This window comes from Sinocyclocheilus grahami, unplaced genomic scaffold (assembly GCF_001515645.1).
Source record: "Sinocyclocheilus grahami isolate Dianchi unplaced genomic scaffold, SAMN03320097.WGS_v1.1 scaffold676.1, whole genome shotgun sequence".
In the NCBI taxonomy this organism is placed as follows: Eukaryota; Metazoa; Chordata; class Actinopteri; order Cypriniformes; family Cyprinidae; genus Sinocyclocheilus; species Sinocyclocheilus grahami.
In genome coordinates, this window is record NW_015505855.1 from 514,453 (window position 1) to 536,785 (window position 22,333).

At 37.7% G+C, this 22,333-nt stretch overlaps 1 protein-coding gene across 1 annotated transcript in view; it reads left to right on the top strand.

Annotated features, from left to right (window-relative positions):
- The window catches only part of LOC107559172 (uncharacterized), a 43,382-nt gene that overhangs the window by 12,559 nt on the left and 8,490 nt on the right, over positions 1-22,333 (top strand). Inside the window, exon 4 of the mRNA XM_016242920.1 lies at positions 10,530-11,294. Coding sequence (XP_016098406.1) covers positions 10,530-11,294 — 765 coding nt within the window. The remainder of the gene's footprint in view (positions 1-10,529; positions 11,295-22,333) is intronic.

Genomic DNA, 22,333 nt, shown 5'->3' on the forward strand with positions numbered 1-22,333 from the left:
TTAATAAAAATACAGATGTTCATTGTTAGTTCATGTTAGTTCACAGTGCATTAACTAATGTTAACACTTGATAAGAAGGTTCGGAAAAACAGTATTTTTTTAAATAGAACATTATACATGTTTTTACTGTTACTTTTGATCAATTTAATGTATCCTTGATGAATAAAAACTCAACATGAAGTTCCAGGACAGAAGAAAGGTTCAGTAGCATGTGGTCCAGTCATTAAGGGTGTGTGTGTGTTAGTGATGTATGGTCTGAGAGTGTGTAAGTATAATAGTGATGATGAGTAGTCTAAGAGTTGTGTGTATTAGCGACGAATGATCTGAGCGTATGTACTGTATGTTTGTCTGTTGTTGATGAGTGGCCAGAGTGTGTGTGTGTGTGTGTATATTAGCATTGAGCTATCTGAGAATGTGTGTGCAGGTGATAAGTGATCTGTGAGTGTATTAGTGATGAACCATCTGAGTGTGCGAGTTAGTGATCTGAGAGCGTAAGCATTATAGTAAGTGGGCTCATGGGTTTCATTGGGTTTGAGATCAGATCCACCCCTGAGAATCGACAAAAGCCGATCTGCAGACTGAATTACACTTTTCCCATTTCAACATCTGCCGGCTGCCTTCATCTCAAATTGGTTGATTTAACTAATGTAGTTAACTAATGAACCTTATTGTAAAGTGTTACCCAGTATTTTTTGAAATAGAACATTATACATGTTTTTACTGTTACTTTTGATCAATTTAATGTATCCTTGATGAATAAAAACTCAACATGAAGTTCCAGGACAGAAGAAAGTTTCAGTAGCATGTGGTCCAGTCATTAAGGGTGTGTGTGTGTTAGTGATGTATGGTCTGAGAGTGTGTAAGTATAATAGTGATGATGAGTAGTCTAAGAGTTGTGTGTATTAGCGACGAATGATCTGAGCGTATGTACTGTATGTTTGTCTGTTGTTGATGAGTGGCCAGAGTGTGTGTGTGTGTGTATATTAGCATTGAGCTATCTGAGAATGTGTGTGCAGGTGATAAGTGATCTGTGAGTGTATTAGTGATGAACCATCTGAGTGTGCGAGTTAGTGATCTGAGAGCGTAAGCATTATAGTAAGTGGGCTCATGGGTTTCATTGGGTTTGAGATCAGATCCACCCCTGAGAATCGACAAAAGCCGATCTGCAGACTGAATTACACTTTTCCCATTTCAACATCTGCCGGCTGCCTTCATCTCAAATTGGTTGATGCACTAACACGCACAAATGTACACTGACACATTACATTGCCTCATCTTTCACACAGAGACATCACGTCTCTACCAGCGTAGGCAGAGACAGCAGTTATTTATGACTACGACGTGTCAACATCCAACACAAGCAGATGAGATAATCACAATGAAACATCACAACACTGTCAAGAACTGCACGGAACATGTGCTTTGATTCTCTCAGCTTCGTTGAAGCATCAAACCTGAAGTTTTTGTGTTTTCTGTTCCACTAGTGTCTGTCTTATCATTATCTCAACTCCTCAGAGTAGCCACCATGTTGAGGTCACATGACAGACCATGTTCGTAAACATATGGGCATATCTGAATCTCCAGAGCTGTTGGGGGCAGCAGAGAGTCTGATGATTTTTAATGGAGTCCCATTTAGCTATTTTTTCAAGACAAGCAAAAGCTTTTAAAAAGCACACAAGTGGCTATTACTGATGTATTTAATGTTGTAAAAAAACATGAAAATATCTTGACCAAATAGCTATTTTAAAAAACCCATTGACTTTGGGATGATGGCACTAGAAGTGCTAAATGATAAATAGTTTCCAGGTTTTCTAAAAGGCTGTTGTACTGTATAAACATGGTTATGTTCGGAATTAGCAGGCCAGGTTTTTCTTCTGGTTAGCAGTTTACATCTGCTGGTAGATACTAAAACTACACAATTTAGCTGCAAAAAAACATGTTTCTTAATGCATGACCTTCCAAAAGTTTTTTTTTTTGACCTTTCAAAAGTAGAAGCTAATAGCATCTGACAAAATGTTTTTGCAAGAAAGATTGGACAAAAAAATTCATTGTATTATTTACTATTGCCATATAAATTATTACACTGTAAATTCACTATATTATGTAAAATTTGTTATACATTTTTCTTCAAAAAAGTTTCAAAATGTTTAAACAATAATACAATATTACAAGTGTCGACACAATCTTTTCATTTAACTTAATTTTAAATGTGCTTACCTTAATTAATTAATGTTGATACTTTAGGTGTAATGAAAAATTAGTTTGGAATTTTTTTTTAACACCACATCTCATACACTAGCATGTAATAGTGTAGCATCTGACACATACAATTTCATATTACACATACTAGTAAATAGTATGCATACTATGCAAAGAATTACATCATTGGTATGCAATGAATACTTTTACTGTATCCCACAATCATTTAACTTAATTTTAAATGTGCTTACCTTAATTAATTAATGTTGATACTTTAGGTGTAATGAAAAATTAGTTTGGAAAAATTTTTTAACACCACATCTCATACACTAGCATGTAATAGTGTAGCATCTGACACATACAATTTCATATTACACATACTAGTAAATAGTATGCATACTATGCAAAGAATTACATCATTGGTATGCAATGAATACTTTTACTGTATCCCACAATTCTGTGCACTCAACATGACCTCCATGTGATGAATGACCCCAAAGGTCACATCCTGTTATGTGACCACAATGTACAGTAGCATGCTACAAACTGAGCAAAAATATACAATTTGGTGCAGAGACATATTTATATGGCATAATGTATGATGAAATTCTGATCGCTTGTAATTTAAATGAATGAGATCTTTATAACAGTATAACAGATATAAACACAAAATGCATATAAATATCAGTTGTCTCTCTGTATCTTCTAATAACATGAATGATATTTAAATGAATAGTTTTAGTCTCTGTAGTTTTTATTAATGCAATGCAATATAATGATGATTGAGAGACGAACAAAAAACGTTCCTCAAAAGCCTGATGGATCATAATTGATACTCACATTTTAACATGATTTTTCACAAAAAAAAAAATATGTATGGATTATCAAGTAATATACTTAGTGGACCTTTAACAAAAGAATTAGGTTGAGTGCAAGGTTGTGGTGCTGATGTTGGATTTCATCTTCTATAATAATACAAATGCAAAATCCATAAGCATGACCATATAGTCACATATTGTGTGACCCGTCTATATGAAGTGTAATCCCTTTGTTCAGAAGCAGATTGTCTAAATACTTATGGCAGCTTTTATTAATGCTTCCAGGATAAAAGATCAAAAGCTGCCAGATCTGGTTTATGGCATTTAATTGGGAGAAAATATATAGCGTTTATGCTTACAGGTTTTTGACAGATTGCAGAGATCAAGGCCGAATTATAATTTAGCATATGGCGAGGAGAGGGAGGCAAAAACTGACCCACTGGCTTTAAGGCAAATCAGCACTGGCCTCTTTTTAAATCTGGCTCTCCAGATCTGATTTCTCCAGCATGCACGTTTTGTCTGCTGAATTTGAGAATCAGCAGTGAAGTAGAATGCATGTGAACTAAAATCAACAATAAAGATGGATTGCTTCACAGACACACATACAGTACGTAGTGATGAACTTATGCCAGCAAAGCCTATTAGCACGTTTATCCAGAAGCATCCAAAATCAGATTGAAGGAAATCATCCCTGTTGCTTGTTAATCGTTTGTTTTGGCACACAAATCGCTCACTGTTTTAATGCGGGTTCTTCTTCCTGAAAAGTATAGTTTTGAACCCGTTTCAAAGCTTAGATGCTCTGTGAAAAGTTCAATGCACCTCATAAACCCTGACATGGACTGCTTGTACAAAGAAAGAGGAACATTCATTTCTTAAAATAGAATTCTAATGTTTCCAGTGGATGAGACGTGAGAATGGGCATAGAAAAACAGGTGCTCTTGGGAAGCTTTTACCTCAAGGTAAAGCCACTATAAATGCTAATTGCCCTGATGCCAGAAGGGACACGTGTAATAGTAGTGTCACATGTGTGCTGTGTCTCTCAATTTGACATGGACACTTGTCACGCTAGCTAGGTTTTTGTGTTTTCTGAAAAAAAATATGGTGTTTGCCATTGCAAATGTGATTTTAAAAATGCAAAAGTGATTGAAGGCTGTTGCAATGTACTTACTAAGGCATTCTCAGGTTTTTTTTTTTTTAGGTGGTTGCTAGACTATTAAAAATGAAAGTTCTTTATTGGCATCGATGGTTCCATGAAGAACCTTTAGCATTTTATTTTTAAGAGTGTAGAGTGTTGAGGGTGGTTCCCAGAGTGTTGCTTTGTAATTAATATTTTTATTTGTATTTATTTGTTTTATCAGTATGTTGGCTAGGGTGTTGCTATGTGGTTACTAAAGCGCTATTTTGTGTCTAGGGTGTTCTGGAATCAGAGCATTGCTTTGCACAGTGTTATTTTAATAATATTTATTTACTATTATAGCATGTATTTATGTTTTGAATCAGCTATTTTAAAATTGAGTTTTCATTTCAATTTGTTTACATTTTATAATTTTTTTTATGTGCATTTGCCATTTTTATTATTTTTAGTTTTTTAGTACTTCAGCATAAACTTTTTTTTTTTATTTGTTAGTATAAAAAATAGGTGTAATAAATTAAACTACTTTAAACAAAAAAATAGGTGTAAGAAATGACTTATAAATGTAACATATAATTACAAAGAAACAAGTAACACTGAATTAAACATCAAATTAAGCAGAGAGACTGATATAGTATTTTATTGTAAAACGTACTCCAATAATATGTTTTATGTACAGCTTTAAAAAAAAAAAAAAAAAAAAAAAAACATTTTTAACATGTTTCTTAATGCATGACCTTCCAAAAGTTTTTTTTTTTGACCTTTCAAAAGTAGAAGCTAATAGCATCTGACAAAATGTTTTTGCAAGAAAGATTGGACAAAAAAATTCATTGTATTATTTACTATTGCCATATAAATTATTACACTGTAAATTCACTATATTATGTAAAATTTGTTATACATTTTTCTTCAAAAAAGTTTCAAAATGTTTAAACAATAATACAATATTACAAGTGTCGACACAATCTTTTCATTTAACTTAATTTTAAATGTGCTTACCTTAATTAATTAATGTTGATACTTTAGGTGTAATGAAAAATTAGTTTGGAATTTTTTTTTAACACCACATCTCATACACTAGCATGTAATAGTGTAGCATCTGACACATACAATTTCATATTACACATACTAGTAAATAGTATGCATACTATGCAAAGAATTACATCATTGGTATGCAATGAATACTTTTACTGTATCCCACAATTCTGTGCACTCAACATGACCTCCATGTGATGAATGACCCCAAAGGTCACATCCTGTTATGTGACCACAATGTACAGTAGCATGCTACAAACTGAGCAAAAATATACAATTTGGTGCAGAGACATATTTATATGGCATAATGTATGATGAAATTCTGGCAAGGCAAGATTTTCATTTTCATTTACATTTTTTTTTCATTTAAATTTTTCTTCTAATATTTATATTAGACATTTATGTTATATTATTCAGCTTTGTTTTAAATAATGAAAATAGTTTATGTTGACAATAACATCTGGCTGTGTGATTGCTATGGTCTTCTGGGTGGGTCTAGACTAGCTTTTTCCTTTTTGCTGCATACATCACTTCACTGGCCTGCAGAAACAAAGCCATTTCAATCCAGACCTCTTATAGATCATTAATGCTTTTAAATTGCACCAAGTCTGATAACAAGAACTACTTTAAACAAAAAAATAGGTGTAAGAAATGACTTATAAATGTAACATATAATTACAAAGAAACAAGTAACACTGAATTAAACATCAAATTAAGCAGAGAGACTGATATAGTATTTTCTTGTAAAACGTACTCCAATAATATGTTTTATGTACAGCTTTAAAAAAAAAAAAAAAAAAAAACATTTTTGCAGTCTAGTTGGCAAGGCAAGATTTTCATTTTCATTTACATTTTTTTTTTCATTTACATTTTTCTTCTAATATTTATATTAGACATTTATGTTATATTATTCAGCTTTGTTTTAAATAATGAAAATAGTTTATGTTGACAATAACATCTGGCTGTGTGATTGCTATGGTCTTCTGGGTGGGTCTAGACTAGCTTTTTCCTTTTTGCTGCATACGTCACTTCACTGGCCTGCAGAAACAAAGCCATTTCAATCCAGACCTCTTATAGATCATTAATGCTTTTAAATTGCACCAAGTCTGATAACAAGAGTTCTGCCATCCTTTTAAATCATTCACTAGTAATCACAGCGGTAATTTGTTAAAAGGGTCCATCGGGAGACGTTATATCAGGTTGATCAGATAAAAACGCTACAGTGATGCTTCCTAGTCTTACAAAATGTGGCTAAACAAACACAGTAAAGAGACAGATTATTCATTAGGACTCGCATGCACGGATGGGAATTTCCTCTGTTTGCTAAAGCAAGATCAAGAATGCTTCAGTGACGGATATGATTAGCCATTAACATCACTTCCAATTTATGCTACTGAGTGACATAAGGACACACAAAGGCTTCTTTAATAATCCGTAATATATATTTACATACAAGTCTACAATTATATGATTGTATTGCAGCTGTCTTGGAAAGGGAACTGGTTTCTGGCTCAGAACATTGCCTGACAGCCTGCGGGAGTGTTTTCCTCTAAGGTCATCTTGTACTTTTGAATTCAGTAGAACATCGTAGTTTATTTGAAAACAGATAGCAGACCCATGGCATGATCAGTTAACACTTTACTCTGCTGAGTGGGAGAGTAGAGAGAAATGGTGCTATTTCCTATCATAGTCATCTCTTATAGACATGAAATGATGTGAGGGAGTAGTAGTACGTGTAGGATATTACAGGAGTTCTCCTCAAAGACACACGGCCGTATGAGAACACATGAGTAGGTAGCCAGTGCATTAGAAGCCATGAATCTATGGTCCAGCTTTAGTCTGGCTTATAAAGAGGATTTCCTCCAAGTTCCTCTGGTCTCTGTGGCTTTGTTTGGAAAGCTTGGCCCTTGGACTGAGTCATACTCGAGTGTGATGTAGTTTAGCCATTAGTGATAGACTTTTTCCTTTTTAAGAAAGGTTTAACAACTGAGAAACTGTAAACATAAATTTATTCAACCGAGTGTTATGGAAATTTTAGACAGCATAATATTATCACCTCATAAAGCATTGTTTTTGTTTCCTTTCCTTGTGATATTGCTTCCATATGTTGTGAGCTTTAGAGAGTTTAGGTAACAATGATAAGCTACTTTTATTATCAAATACATTTTATGAAATTATTCCGTAAAGCTTCTAGTGCAGTCTTGTGCTGGAAAATTGTTTTTAGTTGTGGGTATCTTTATTGTCCCTATAGATAATTTGCAGTATATATCAAGGCATAAAAATACACTGAAAAAAAAAGGTGTAGGATTTACTTTGAAACTATTTTCACTCAGAATTTTCTAAATTAAAAACATGGCAAGTACAACACCGAAATAAATGTGTAATTTTTAAAGTAGAACAAATAAAATTGTATTTGAACTTAAAAAAAGACAAATGCAAACACCAAGGTCAACATGGAATACCAAAACTTCTCCTGTAAATATTTTTATAAATATTTATAAATAAATTGAAGATGTATTTTAAATAATATTTTAACAGCTAATTTTAATATATCTAATGATAATATTTTATTTTATCAATTTAATTCACATTTTAGTAGATAGAAGACAGGTTTATATTACTCCTTCCACTTAAAATAATTTGATACATGTTAGACAAGATACTTTTTGTACAGTAGTCTCTTCAGAAACTTATCAAAATGACAAATGGGACAAATAATTGCACTTTGAATATTTGACTCAGGCTAAATTTCAAGTAACTCTGAAGTTTGTCCAGCAATTTTGCAATGGTGTCTGGGTCGTCAGCACCAGACAGTCGGCTCAGTGTTGAAGTCCCATGAGCGAGAAACGAGGTGGCGGCCTGTGGTAAATTTTACGTGAGTGGAGCTATCCTGAGCCCATGTTCAAAACAGAGTGCTGTTTATAAGCAAGGGCTCCCCCATGAACAGATCCAGCTCTGTGCGCTATTCCTTCCACTTTATGTCTGGTTTGACATTAATGTGTCTACTGGGAGGAACTTTGGACTAGGCTGCTGGTTTAGATCTGTTTGCTTCCTTGTATAAAGACTGATATTAGAAATATGAAGAGAGGTTAACACATTTGGTGTAAACTCTTTTTGTAACTCGTCCTGAACTGTTCGCAAGATGGACTTAAAAGATACTTTAAATCATGTGTTGCTAGTTTTGATGAAAAAAAAAAGAATATCTTAACTAAAGCCATATTTAGAGACCAAAGTATCATTGTGGTGGGCTTTTTGAGTAAGCAACTACCCAAAACATTGAAACTGCATAGCCATATGCTAAAACCAGCCAGACCATTTTGGTAGAAATTTCTTCAGAAAATATGGTGGAAAAGTAGTTTATTTTTTAAATGCTTTGGTGGTCTTCAGTAAGGTCTTGGAAACAAATTGTCATAAAAATAACTGACTGACCAGTGGTATGCAAATTAGATATTTTTGAATACTGCACTCTAAAAAATGCTGGGTTGTTTCAACCCAATGTTGGGTTAAAAAGTTAATTTAAAAATGTAACCAAAATTTAACCCAACAGTTGGGTTAGTCCATATTTGACCCAACATTGGGTTGAAACAACCCAGCATTTTTTAGAGTGTGCTCATAACGGTTCAACAGTATTTTCATTTAAAGCTATTTGCTGCATTTTAATATGTCCGTTTGCCCTTTGGATTTCCTGACTGATTTGGATATCTGCAGAGATATTTCCGGAACTTTCGTAGACGTTGGTTCAACGATTTTCTTAACGACTCTGTTCAGTACTGTGTTTTAAGTTGCCATCAGGAATTAGTGCATCAAGTGCATGATGGGAAGAAACTGAAGTATTAACACCAGCATATTAATGTATACGGTAATGTACTCTACTTGAGCCTATTGATTCAATGACAGATACATGTTGAGACATATTTGAGTTTATCTTAAAGCGCAATAGTAGTGCCTTCAAATCTACTAATAATGCAGAAAGAGTACTACATTGAGTTTTTCCTCTTAATCCTGCTTTATCAACAGTGTGTCCTTGAGCTAAGATTTTGTAGGAAGTCAGTTATTTCCACTTGGATAGTCTGTTTGGTAGAGCTTGGCCTTATTGAGTTGAAATGACAGAACTAAGTAGAGCACTCTCAAAATTGATTCAAACATGCCTAGATCCCTTTCGGCTTCAGAGAAAGGAACTGTGTGCAGTCTTATGTGCATCATATTGTTGTGACATCCCCTTCCCAAAGCTGGTGAAAAATTAGGTCCATCCTCTGACAGAATGGAGGCTGTTCCTTCCAAAGCTCAATCCTTTCTTCTTGAGGGTAATTCAGTGTGGCTGATCAGAATCAGAATCAAGGCCTAATTGTCTGTACATTTGTCATAGCCTGAAGTGTCATGTAGTCCACCAGTGACTGTCCTGGCAAACTTGGTTTCCCTGGTATGATATGATAAAGAATAAGGGGAAAAAATAAGTTTTGATTTCACACCAGAAGGTCTGACCAAATTTAGTTATGTAAATGGGTGATTTCTGCCACATTGTGCAACTTAATGCTTCAAGTCAAATCCATTAGAAACATTAGAAAGATTAATTTAGACAATGAACAATAAACATTTTTTTCCCAAAGCTTCTAGAGTATCCTAAAGTCATTTAAGTTAAATTTTTAAATTGAATACAAGTCTGACAGCATGATGTTACTGGTGATTATATCCTTGCAGTGAAAACATTATTGGTTTTATGATAACAGAGCACTTTAGTGAACCAAAGAGGGCCAGCAGAGGAAGCATGCTGGCAGGCAACTGTTTAAAAAGACACTGTAATTTATCACAGGCCCCTCATACTGTAACACTTGTGCAGGGGAGCAGTATAGTATCTTTAGAGTGGGAATATTGGAGAGAGAAAGAGGAAAGGAGAGAGCCAGAAGAGTAGGGGGAGGAGGGTGTGTGTCGTTGAATGAGCGCGGGGGAGCAAGGGGAGGGGCCGTTCCTGCGTCTGTCTTCTCTGTCATTCTGCTGCTGCACAGCAAAGCAGCGAGACACTCTGCTGAAGAGAGGAGAGAGGTGAGAGAAAGAAAGAGAGAGAAAATGAGTGACTGGGTAGCACTAGAGCAGCTGCAGCTGAGGCAGTCTAACTGAGAGGAGCCAGATGCTGGATTTACATGCTAAAGACACCAGGCATACGGATTACCTCTTCAATACAGGATCTAGCGACTGGTCTTTCTGCATGTGTTATTGGAGAGATAGTTCTCACTGTGATAAGGATTTGGCAGCAAGCAACAGAGCTTGCAGACCTTGCACCTTGTCTCTTCTTTTGCTCAATTGTAAAACCATTTGACTCACTGATGCTTTTACATGGTTTCACGCAGGAGGAATGCTTGGGGGTAGCCCAAGAGGACAAGGAGTAGATCTCGAGACTGAAGCTGACAAAACGTCCAAAGCCAAGACCCACCAGGGCCAGGCGGGAGCCAACGGAGTTGGGGGCATGGCTGCGAAAAGGGGCAAGTCAGGGCTCCCACAGGCTACTCCTCGGGCTGAGCTAAAGGTCTACCGAGCGGGAAACTCAGAGGGTCGTCTTCCAGTGCCTAGTAACCTGCGCAAGCAAAAGTCATTGACCAATTTATGTGTGCTTACGGACGCCGAGAAGAAGATGCACCTGTACCAGCCCAAGTGGTCGGATGACATCGAAAAGCCAGGGGCAGGTCAGAACAAGTCCGGCAAGCTCAAAGATGCCGGAGTGGGTACAGGCAAGAGTATCCCACTTTCCAAGAACCTTTCCAAGTCAGAGCATTCACTGTTTCAGGGAAAGCCAAAACCCTTTAACCCACCTTCCAAACTGGGCAAACCCAGTCGGATACCAAAGGGTCCTTACGCTGAGGTCAAACCCATCAGCAAGGCTCAAGAGCTGGCAGATGACGGCAAGTCAGATGATGAGATCTTGTCCAGCAAGGCTAAAGCTAATGGCAAGAAAACTTTAAGTGGCACCTCTGGGGCAGCCACCCCAGGAGGGGGCGGAGGGGGCAAAGATGCACCAGAACCAGAGGAAGGGGACAAGACCTTCCTAAAGGTGGACCCTGAACTGGTTGTAACGGTACTTGGGGACCTGGAGCAGCTTCTCTTCAGTCAGATGTTGGGTAAGTAATAACACGATCCACTAATACGCTTGCAATGCCAAAGAATGAGCAATGCTGCCTGGCTGACGAATCCAGCATCACTTCCATAGTTCAACCCAGCCCTGCTCTTGCTTAGCAACCACCTCGCTTTGTATTTCTTATTCATCCTGTGCTGCTCACATAACTATGCATACTTTATTCATATATCTATTCTGGGCTTGAAGCTGCATCTGCATGTTTATGATTATGAATGTTGCTTTATTTCAAACACTGCATGGTTTCATTGAACAATCTCTGCATCCTTTTTGTTTACATTGCAAGCTCATGTCTTGCATCTGTGCATGTATTGGGTGAGACCAATCTGCGCTCCAATCGGGGGGAAGGGGGTTGATCCAGGAGTATATTTGTCTTACCATTGTAGCAGAGTTGACACACTGCCCTAATCTCCAGAATATGCCACCTTATGGTGAGTTCACGCTGCACGATTTTAACCCTGATATTCACTCGCCGACAGGTTTTACGAAATTGCAGACAAATTTTTGAAATCGGAGGCAAATTCGCTCGCTCACGCGCAGTGTAAATTATCAAAGACGCGATCTGAGAGAATCGCCAATGCCTGTGAAATATTTGCCATGCTAAATATCTGGACCTGTCGGCAATTCAGAATCCTGCTGTGTGAAATGAGTTCTGACTGAAAAATACATTGGCGATGACCTACAGCCAATGAGATAACAAGATACAGGGCAGTGGGAAGCTTGGGGAGGACTTTTTTTTCATTTTTTATTTTATTTTTTTATTAAGCAATTAACCATGTACAAACAACGTGGCAATATCATCACATTTTTGCATTATAATATACAAAACTGGTGCATATATATATATATATATATATATATATATATATATATAAATAAATTATATTCTTCTATAAAGGATAAAAGATTTAGGCTATTGCATTTTTCTTTTTCATCACTTTGAGGGCTTTTGTATAAGAAATAAGCTCATTAAAATGCACAAACCGTTGGTTTCACTTTCAAGTACTTAGATTTGTGTATATAAAATTTTTCCAGCCAGATGTTGTTAAAAAGGAAGTCGTCTTTGTTATTGTGTGTTCAGGGAGGACTTTACAGACCACATATCAGCGTGATCTTGCGCTATTTCCTTATCACTTCTCGCGTGCGTTTGGTTGTGTAACGTAGACAGAGTTGTCGGCGATTCTTCCTATTGTAAGTCATGCGTTGTGTAACCTCCTGTCACCGATCCATCATGCAATGTGAATGCAGCAGCAACTGAATGATACCCCTGATAGTCGTGCAGTGTGAAAACAATGGTGATCTTTGAAAATTATGCAGTGTGAACTCTGCATTAGCTGTTTTGGATGGCTAGGATTATTTACTTATATTTTCTAGATATGTTACCAGTTCTACATCAATGATACGTCTCAGTTCAGTATGCATTATTGTAGATAACGTGAGCAAGCTCACAATAGAAGCAGTATAATAAAGGATGCTTGATGTCGTAGCAGGAACTTAAAAATAAACCTCGCTGGGTTGAATTGTTTTCAAGTCATGGTGGGCAACATATTTAGCCTTACCGCTGGTGCCATTGATCTCTGGGGCAGTTGACAGATGGTCCCCCTCTCTTTTCCTCTCTCCCCTTCCCTCTCCCTCTTTCTGTTACCGGGGGACTTCAAAAGAGAATAATAGGGGTGTCACACTCTTTGAGAAGGTCAGTGACTCAGAATGAGATGGCACCGACACATGAACATTGTGTGTTTTGTTTTTATTTAAGAATACATGAACAGTGCGGTGACTTATTAGCTATTTACCTTTGCGCTGCAGGATTGGTCAGCTATGTTGCCGTGCATGGTACTTTAATGCATATTTAACACAAGTGATGATTTGAGCATGATTATTAACAATCTGACACTGAGCAATAGCCTAGCTTTTTTAATGTTAGGGTGGCCAGAGAGATGTGGTGTGAAGTGAATCCATTGAGTTGAGATATGAGAAAATGGAATTCAGTCTATACTCATTTCCTCTCCTTCCCTGGAGCTTATTTTGACCTTGCCGCATGGCACCTGCTGAGGGGTGGGGGTGGGCAGAATTGGAAAAAAAATGGTCTTATATTGTACGGATGATCTGGATTTGATATTCTTTTCAACCTCTTGACCGCTGTACATTACTGTTGATTCCTTTAGCTTGTGCTGCCCATCGGGGTTAGCTGTGCAGGCAAAGGTTTTCAAAGCTTCCCTCCAGGGTTTGAAACGCTGTGTTGTGCATGTGTGACTGAATGCATTAGGGCTGCTTGTCTCCTTCCTCTGCTTTTGACTGCACAACACAAACTCAATTACACAAGACTCTGTTCCTCCAGTCAGTGCTGTTGTGACACTGGTTGTTAAGAGTGATTGTTCCATGAATATAAAGTACTGCCCAATGCAAAATGTTTGTTCTTTCTGTTTTACTTTTGACATTTTTACCATTTGAATGATAACTATAGTCAGAGACGAGACTGGAAATGATAGAGAGAAGGTTGGGGGAATCAGTATAACTGGCAAGTCAAGCCATATCTTTATAATTATACAAATTAGATCTCCACTTGGTAATAACGAAACATTCTGCTTAAGAGTTTAGACACCTTTGGTATCAGACAGTGACAGTTGAGAGCCACCAGCAGAGGGTTAAGAGAATCACTACTAAGATCAAATGGAAAACCCCAAACGTGTCTTCTAAATACTTAAGGAACTTGACAGATGCTTCTTTCTTGTGTTGATAAGAGCTTTATCAAACCAAATATCCAATCGCGTGCTCTAAAACTCCTTCTAAATAAATAAAACCACAGCTTTTGGATTTAAGGATTAATTAAGCATGAAGATAATGACAATTTAAATGCCACATTCAGTAATGTTTGTAGTTTAGTTTAAAATAGTGCCGTAAAAATTTACTGATATTTCTTTCTTTCTTTCTTTGTGATGAATGAAATCAAGCCCCGCCTTTTATTTTGCATTGAATATTCATTTTCTTTTGGAAATTTGGTAAATTACAGAGAATTTTTTTTTTAAACTTGTAATGTTTGTAGTTTAGTTTAAAATAGTGCCGTAAAAATTTACTGATATTTCTTTCTTTCTTTGTGATGAATGAAATCAAGCCCCGCCTTTTATTTTGCATTGAATATTCATTTTCTTTTGGAAATTTGGTAAATTACAGAGAATTTTTTTTTTAAACTTGTTATTTTTTAATCCACACTATAGTGGAACAGACATATAATGAGGTTTTAGTAAGTAAACTAGATTTTTTTTGAGACAACTGGTGCTCAGTGTCTTATTCTGCTGCTGAAGGATGTGTCTCAGAGCTGAGAGCCTCCTTACCAGATGCACTTTACTGCTATCTTCGTCATCATCATCATCATTTCCACCTCCGTCTGGCTTGAGCTTGCTGGTTGGTTTGGGTTAGTAGTGCAATAGATGCACTGGACATGATTTCTGCTGACAGTTGGATTCAGGGTGAGGTTACTGTGCTTGTATTGATCAACAAAAAAAGAAAAGAAAAGTAGAATGTGGTGATAACGATACAATAAGACAGTACATTTCTCTCAAATTCACTTTAATACTGCAGTCAATACAATCCATTTCCTCTGGAATAAGGCATAATGACCTGGAAGCATTTTGTAAGTCATGGCACAGGATTTCCTTATTTCTTGTATTTGATATTGTTTTGTTATGCGTGATAAATGTGTGTGTCCACATTAAATTGCCTGTAGAATTGAGCATTGGGCAGTTAGAGAAATTCTAATGTGCAGGAAATGGTTTTATGAATTCAAGCAGCCCCTTTTAAATGGAAACCATCTCTAAAATGCAGTGGTTTTGCTGTGTATATTATGTTTGCCTGAGCTTGACAAGCCAGGAAATTGTCGCAAGGGTTAAAGTCAACCTGATTGACATCTCAGCATGTGAAGAGAAGCTTCACAGCTTGCATGATTTCATTTCAACCAGGTCTGGTTGTGTAAGAGCAGATCTCAAGGGAAACCACACAAACACACATACTGTATAAAGACATACATACAGCCATGCATACATCCTGATTTTGAATGCATAAAGTATATTTTATTTGCAGTGACCGGCCATCATTAGTTCTTTATTCCCAAACCTAGTGACCTGCGTACGTTTTGGTTCATCCACCTCTGTTAACATGGAAACATGCACAACCCTACTGCCTCCATTTTGTGAGCACTAAGACGATGACTTGTGTGCTGTTTTGACGGCCAAAAGATTCGTAATGTGATTACTGTCATGACCAACATCTCTATGCCTCAGCATGCTGTGTGTGACTAATGCAATCTAAGTCCTAATCGAATTTCTGCATGCCTGCAAAACGGAGAAGCGGAAGGAACGCGCTCATTTATGCAAGCATGCAACATGGAAATAATGTCAATTTATCTCTTAAAACATCCAGATATATTAAGAAATGTCCTTATGTCTGCAGTTTCAGCCTATTAAGCACAATTTTAGTCGTCAACAAACATGTGCTTGAAAGCAGCCCTATATTTAAGCATGTTGTAAAATAACTCTCAAAAGAGCAATACTTTCCAGTGTATTTCCATGTCCAATGGTCAACTCTTGGATGCATGCACATATTTAGCCTGTTTTATGTCAGTTAAGTGAGAGCTGCTTTGTGGGTCTTCCTCAAATGTCCCGTTTATGCGCAGTAGCGGCACAGTTGTGTTTTTGAAGACCATAATTGTTTTGCGGCTGAGACGGCATCAGCCGTCATGGGGAAATTATTGTGTAAGCTTTTCTCAGTTTTATGTGAGGACATATCTTGGGTTCGCCTGTGTGAATCAAGGGCAAGAAATCAACTCTTTTACCAATAGTCACTAGTGGTTACTAAAATGCTCATTGTTCTTGTATTACTCATAAGAAATAGGTGATGTTAATTATTAATGTGCTAAATGCCACTGTGCTTGTTGATAATAGGCATTTCTACTCAACTATAGCATTCAGTCAAACTCTATTCTGCTTTGTCACATTGCCAATGGTACCCAGTGCTAATATTTCCTCAAATTGCCAGGTTTTGTTAAAAAGGATTTACTTAAACATTAGCTGCCAATGTATGAAACTGGATGCTCACTAGGGTCTGGAGCAGAGCCATTGCGAAGTTGTAGAAGAGCAAGTCAGTTGAAACTTCATTATGAATGATCACATCCAGTGGTCTAGAGTAAACACCTGAGAGAAGAGAATGAGATTGTTGGTCTTTGCCACAGATGTGTTTTTTGTCACTAGCAATAAAGGCACACCACACAGCTGCCACCACATCTTCACACAAGCCATTATAAAGTCAAACATCCCAGTGCCTCTCGATTCTCCATTAACAATGAGCAAAATGGTGGCAGCAAACACATCATAGTTTAGGTTCGAATAAGGACAAAATGCAAGGCTGGCCAGATTCAGACTGGGTTCACCTCAGAGACTTTATTTGAATGCTCACAGACATCCATATCCATGCATTAGCATGTCAGTTGAGGCTTAAACTTGTCTTCCGATTATAAAGTTCCAGGCCTGTTTAATCAATGGCCTGAGAAGGAAATGTATAAAGATGTTCATTTTGTTTCTTATTTTAATCTCTTTAAAAAGATTATTTTTTTGTGCGTCTGATGACTCATCTGAGATGATGAAAATCCAGCCAGATTGTGCATCTGTTAATCGAAGAATATTTTAGATTCGGAAGATTTGCTTGAAGTCCCCGTTGACAAATATTTCTGCATACATTCGTTCAGTGCCAGCAGCTTTGTCCAGATTTATTCTCATCCAAAATGTTTTTGACATCACACCGTCTGTACCAGGGTAAAATTAGTTACTGCTGTTTGTAGGATCTTTAGGTGATTTCCTTTTCAACCTGTTGAGCGGTACGGTCCACATGTGGGATTTTTATTTCCGTGCCCCTGGGAGAACGGTCCCACATATGGGATTTAGAACGTCCGGTGACGTCACATAACTGCCAAATTCAAACCAAGCTTTGGCGCTTTAGCTGGCGCTAAGACGCCGCTGCACTCGTCATATAGTCACAACTATGCAGTGTTTTTAACCACATAATGGTTAAAATAATATTTTAGGTTTCAGACATTTAAATACACATAAGTACTAGTAAAACAATACATTTAGATTAATAACAATCCATTCAAATATAATTTGCAGACGTGTTTTATTATTATCAGATAGGCTACATAGTGTACACATAGTGTAAGTAGCTATAAAGTTCACTCTATTCTTCTCCAAGTTCACCGGCCACTTGCTTACATGTATTTCTGGAGAAACTGATACAATTATGTGCTGTAAATCTAACTGACAGGACTCTCTGAACTGTGGCGCAAACAAACATGGCGGTGCCCATCTCACACTATAGATCACGATCAAGATAATTTAGAACGGTTTTTAAACAACAAAACACACTCATTTACACATATTTGTGAATCGGAATATCAGATGGTTGATGATATGGTAAACAAGTTTATGAATATTTTGAACAAAAAAGGAAAAATAAAATAAAAGCAATCCATCGGTCATACAGTGTTATTGTGGCCACGGTGTCACGTGACAAGCATGACGCGTCACCATGGAAACAATAAGAGGAAACGTTCTAAAATAACGGTCGCCTAAAAAAAAAAACTCACTCTGGGGGGACTGCTAGAATGTTTAAAACTCACCAGTGAAAGGGTTAAATCTTAAAACTTCAAGTTGATGATATTGCCTAGAATTGTTAAATTAAATAAAATAAAGTACAATTTTTAATTTAATTAAATATTTAAATGACTCAAACTGGCTCAACTTACCCCACTCGCTGGCTCACCTTACCCCAGGCCTGAATTTTTTCGAGACAGCAGAACTATTTAACTTATTTGAAATATGTTTCTTTCCTAAATGCACAGCATAAAGTGTTCATTTGTATGATTTTTGCAAATAAAAAGCTTTTTGAATAATCAAATCAGTGTTAAAATGTGGCCTGTCTTATCATGTTCTTACTACATACGGTAGGACAATTTTAGGGATTCTTAAAACATTAAGAATAATATTTAATTAGGAATAATAGGACTTTTTTGTGTCCTCTCTGTTGAATACAGCTATGTGTACTATCCTTAGCCGATTTCAGACCTGCCAAATCTCCTCATCTTTGCATTGAGAAGAAGACTGGAGAGCCATTGTTAAAGGCAAACATTTCTCCCCAAAGCAGAAAGAAGCAGTTGATCTCGTGTTCCCGCCACACATGGTCTCCAGTTCCACAGCTGGTCTCTTTGGCCCTCCACGAGATGGAGGTGATGGGATCCCTCTGGCCTGAGGTCATTGCAGAGTTATGATGTTTTTGTTTGTCACACAGCATTGCACCACCTCTTGCCTCCTTGAGCTTCTGAAGACATTAAACAACACTCGTGCTCAATCTTTGGCAAGAAAACATTGTTCCACATGGACCTTTTTTACAACTCTCTCTCTGTTGACAAACTGGCTGCTGGTCATACGTGCAGTGATTGGGCACAACAACAGCTGGGTGGACCTCCTCAGCTCCTGAGAGGCTTGCCAGAGATGCATCTGTGATGTTGGAGGCTTCTCTGCGCCAGTCAGATTATAAACCCTGCAGTTGTCTGGGCATCACTCCCAGTTCACACTTCCCTGCCCCTGGGCATGTAGGGATTCCTCACCAAACTTGACTGCTTCTGGTCAGTTGTGAGTGGTGTGGAATAAGCTTTTCCTGAGGGAAAACAGAACAACTTGATTTTAAGGTCAATTCCACTTCTTCTACTGAGCAAGGAGATGTTTTAGCATAACCGGAACTTTTTCATAATCACGATTGTCAAGTAATGGCACACAAAATGCGTTAAAGTCCTTGAGTTCAGTACAAGTTGAGCACAATCAACACATTTGTTGAATAATGTTTATTGCCACAAAAAAAAAGTCCTTTCTCGTAATAATGGGAGTGAATGAGCCAATCTAATGTTAAAGTACTGTTTCAATAGTAAAGACGCAAGAAATATACAATGCATTTTATGATGCATTTTACAATTTTACGAGTTTTTCTGTCCAGTTTGTTTCTATGACCCTAAAACAACTGTAAAAAAAAGAATTATTTAAACAGCCAAATTGGCCCCATTCACATCTACTTTCACTTCTAAGTGCCTCAGAATAACTTTTTTTTTCTTCGTAATAAAATCAGGGATTAGTCTTACATTTTATTTTGTTATCAACATTGACACAAATTATACAAATGTGGTAATTTTAGCTTGTATTGAACCTGTAATATCCCTTTTAGTTTGACCATTTGATGACATCTTTTTTTGACTGCATGTTATAATAATACATGTCAACAACAACAATACATATTGTAAAAATATTCTTGCAGTCCTTAGAGAGCTCTCCGACTTAAAACAAGTTTAGAAAGGAATTTCCTTTCGTCATGACGGACGCATTAATGAATAGGAAGTCGCCTTCTTCAAGGTGACAATAAAAAAGGCGTTATTTTTGTTAGGGGCGCCGACTTTGTGTCCAGAAGGGTGTATGCAGTGTTGTGTCTGACTTTATTATATTTAAATGTCCCTAAAAGTTTCCCAGCCTTGGTGTTTTGAGAAATCCCTTCGCTTTGCTTTCTTGGCTGAATACCTCTGAACTTCAAATCAGATTTGTCATGGCAGTAGGTTTACTTCATTGGCGACGCTTTCTCAACTGTTCTGATTCAGTTTGGCCTTTTGCATGATTTTGCAAACAGTTTTCTTCTGAAAAAGTGTCATGGGATTGCAACATGAGTGATGCAAGATAAGGAAGTCTTGTAATACTTTCTGGAAACAACACCAGCATGATTAGACCAGAGCATCACAGCTTTCTTTCCTCTCTGTAGTTATTCCCCAAGGATATTATTGTGATTTTTGTGCGGATATTCTAGTCCGTCTTCTCATTTCCTGCGGTGTGTCTTCTACCATTTTGCCGAAGTGTCTGCAGGACACTCTATTGTTATTTAAGAGTCCCTTCATTCACCAGATGCAGCCTGCTTGCATGTGTACGTGGCTTCCTGTTTTCATGTTGCCGAGGTCACAAGCACCCTGACTTGAGTAGAGGAGGTGAACTGAAAAACACACACACAGAGTCATAAGGTAAACTGGAAATGAAACAAACCTGTGGTGGAGAAGCTGGAAACTATACCCTTTCCCCTAAACCACAAATTAATCTGAAATGGATTATTACTCAGTGTAATTTAAGAGCATTGCAGTGTATTGTTAGTAAAATATCAGCCAGCTTGTCAAAGTAGCGACAAATGTTTCTCTGGCACAATGCTATGCCATTAAACTCTATTAACATCCCTTTGGGATTCATTTGGCCTTATTTAGATCCCTGTCACCCAGTATACCCTAATTAACCAATTAAACATCATCTGTTCCTCGGCTCTGGTAATAAAATATGGAAAATGAAAACATTAATGAATGGAAATTGACCATCATTTATAAAGACCGATGGATCCAGCAAGAGCTCCATGCTGTGCTTGGTTTCGTACACTTTCCAGACAAGACGTCTTAGAAGAGTGGCCTGTTTCTGCCAAAAAATTATTCTCAGAGCTTTCAGCACTCTGTGACGTCCATTTACTTTGTCCATTTTGCTTCTTGCTCTTACAGCATTCTCAGAAAGGCAGAAGATGGTTCCAGTAAGCATCTGTCTTCACCCTATTTGCTTCTTTATTGACAGGCTATGCTTCAGTTGCTAATTAGGCAGACACTGTCTGTCTTTTAAGCGTGTGGCAGTCTCAGATTCAGATGGTGCTCTAAGTTGGTAGTGCATTTCAGAGATGAAAACACTTCACAATCTAGAGTTTAGATGTTGTAATATTAGGTTAGACTCTCTGCAACAACGTCTCGGAAGTTCTGAAGACCCCATTATCTCTAACTGTGATTCGCTCTCTTCGGGAGACTAGAGGTTCAAGAATTTGGAGCAGATCCAGAAGATTTGGCCATTAGGGTTAGCATGCATGACTTACTACTTTTCATTAAAATCTGTGATTTCATTTATCTGACCCTTTGTATGAGGTCGTCCTCAATGTTGAGCTGTGTTCTCAGCAGGGCCCGTTGTCCACATTTTGGAAATCGCATATAGCTATCCACTGGGCAGTGATCTATTGCATGTCCCAGAACTTTTCCAAACAATAGAGACCATGAAATCATAGTCCAAGTTCTAGAGCCTCATAAATCCCAATTTTTACGCTAACTGTAATTATGGGATTACTGTTAATCTTTCATTATGTGATAGAGGGTCATTTTTAAACCCCATTAAATGAGGTGTGACTACACCAATCCAAGCATTTGACAAGTCCTTTATGTGGGTTTAGCGTTTCCAATTAGAATGCAACACACTTTACAGCCTTTGTTTTATTGTGTTCTCTTTTGCGCTAAATATACAGTAGAGTCCTCCCATTCCTTTACAAGCTTCCATTCTCCCAGTCCTTTGTCGTCGCAATATATTATTGTAACACGCCAACTAAGCTACTGTTGGTTTTCTGCTAGTCGGCCTGATGCCACTTTTTCTTTCAAAGCATGTACCATTAGAATTCTCCCAGTGTCTCTGCTTTTCCACGGACAGTCCTGAATCAACTTGTATACTCCTGAATAGACTGAGAAAAGAGAACGGCTGAATTACTGGTAGCGGCTGCTTTCAACTCTGTCTCTCACAAGTAGATGAGGGTGTAAAGAGGGGGAGGCAGGTGTACTGCAGCCCCCCCCCCCCAGCCGCATTTAACCAGCTAGCCTGGATTCATTAGCTTCCCCCCCTGGGAACGTGTTTGCGATGGGGGGTGAAATTTGCATCCCTAATTTCCTCATTCCCTCGCCCCGGCTGCAGCTGGGTCCTCTGGGCCCGGGCCGATTTGGAAAACAGGAAGTCTGATGGCCTTGGACCTTTCCATCAACCTCACCCCTGTAGTGGGGAGGCTTTAATTACCATAAACGAGAGTTGTGCTTAACAACCGCGTGGAATCGATTAGATGCAGCGGAGGGATTGGAGAGGAGCCCCCCCCCCCCCCCCCCCCCCCCCCCCCCCC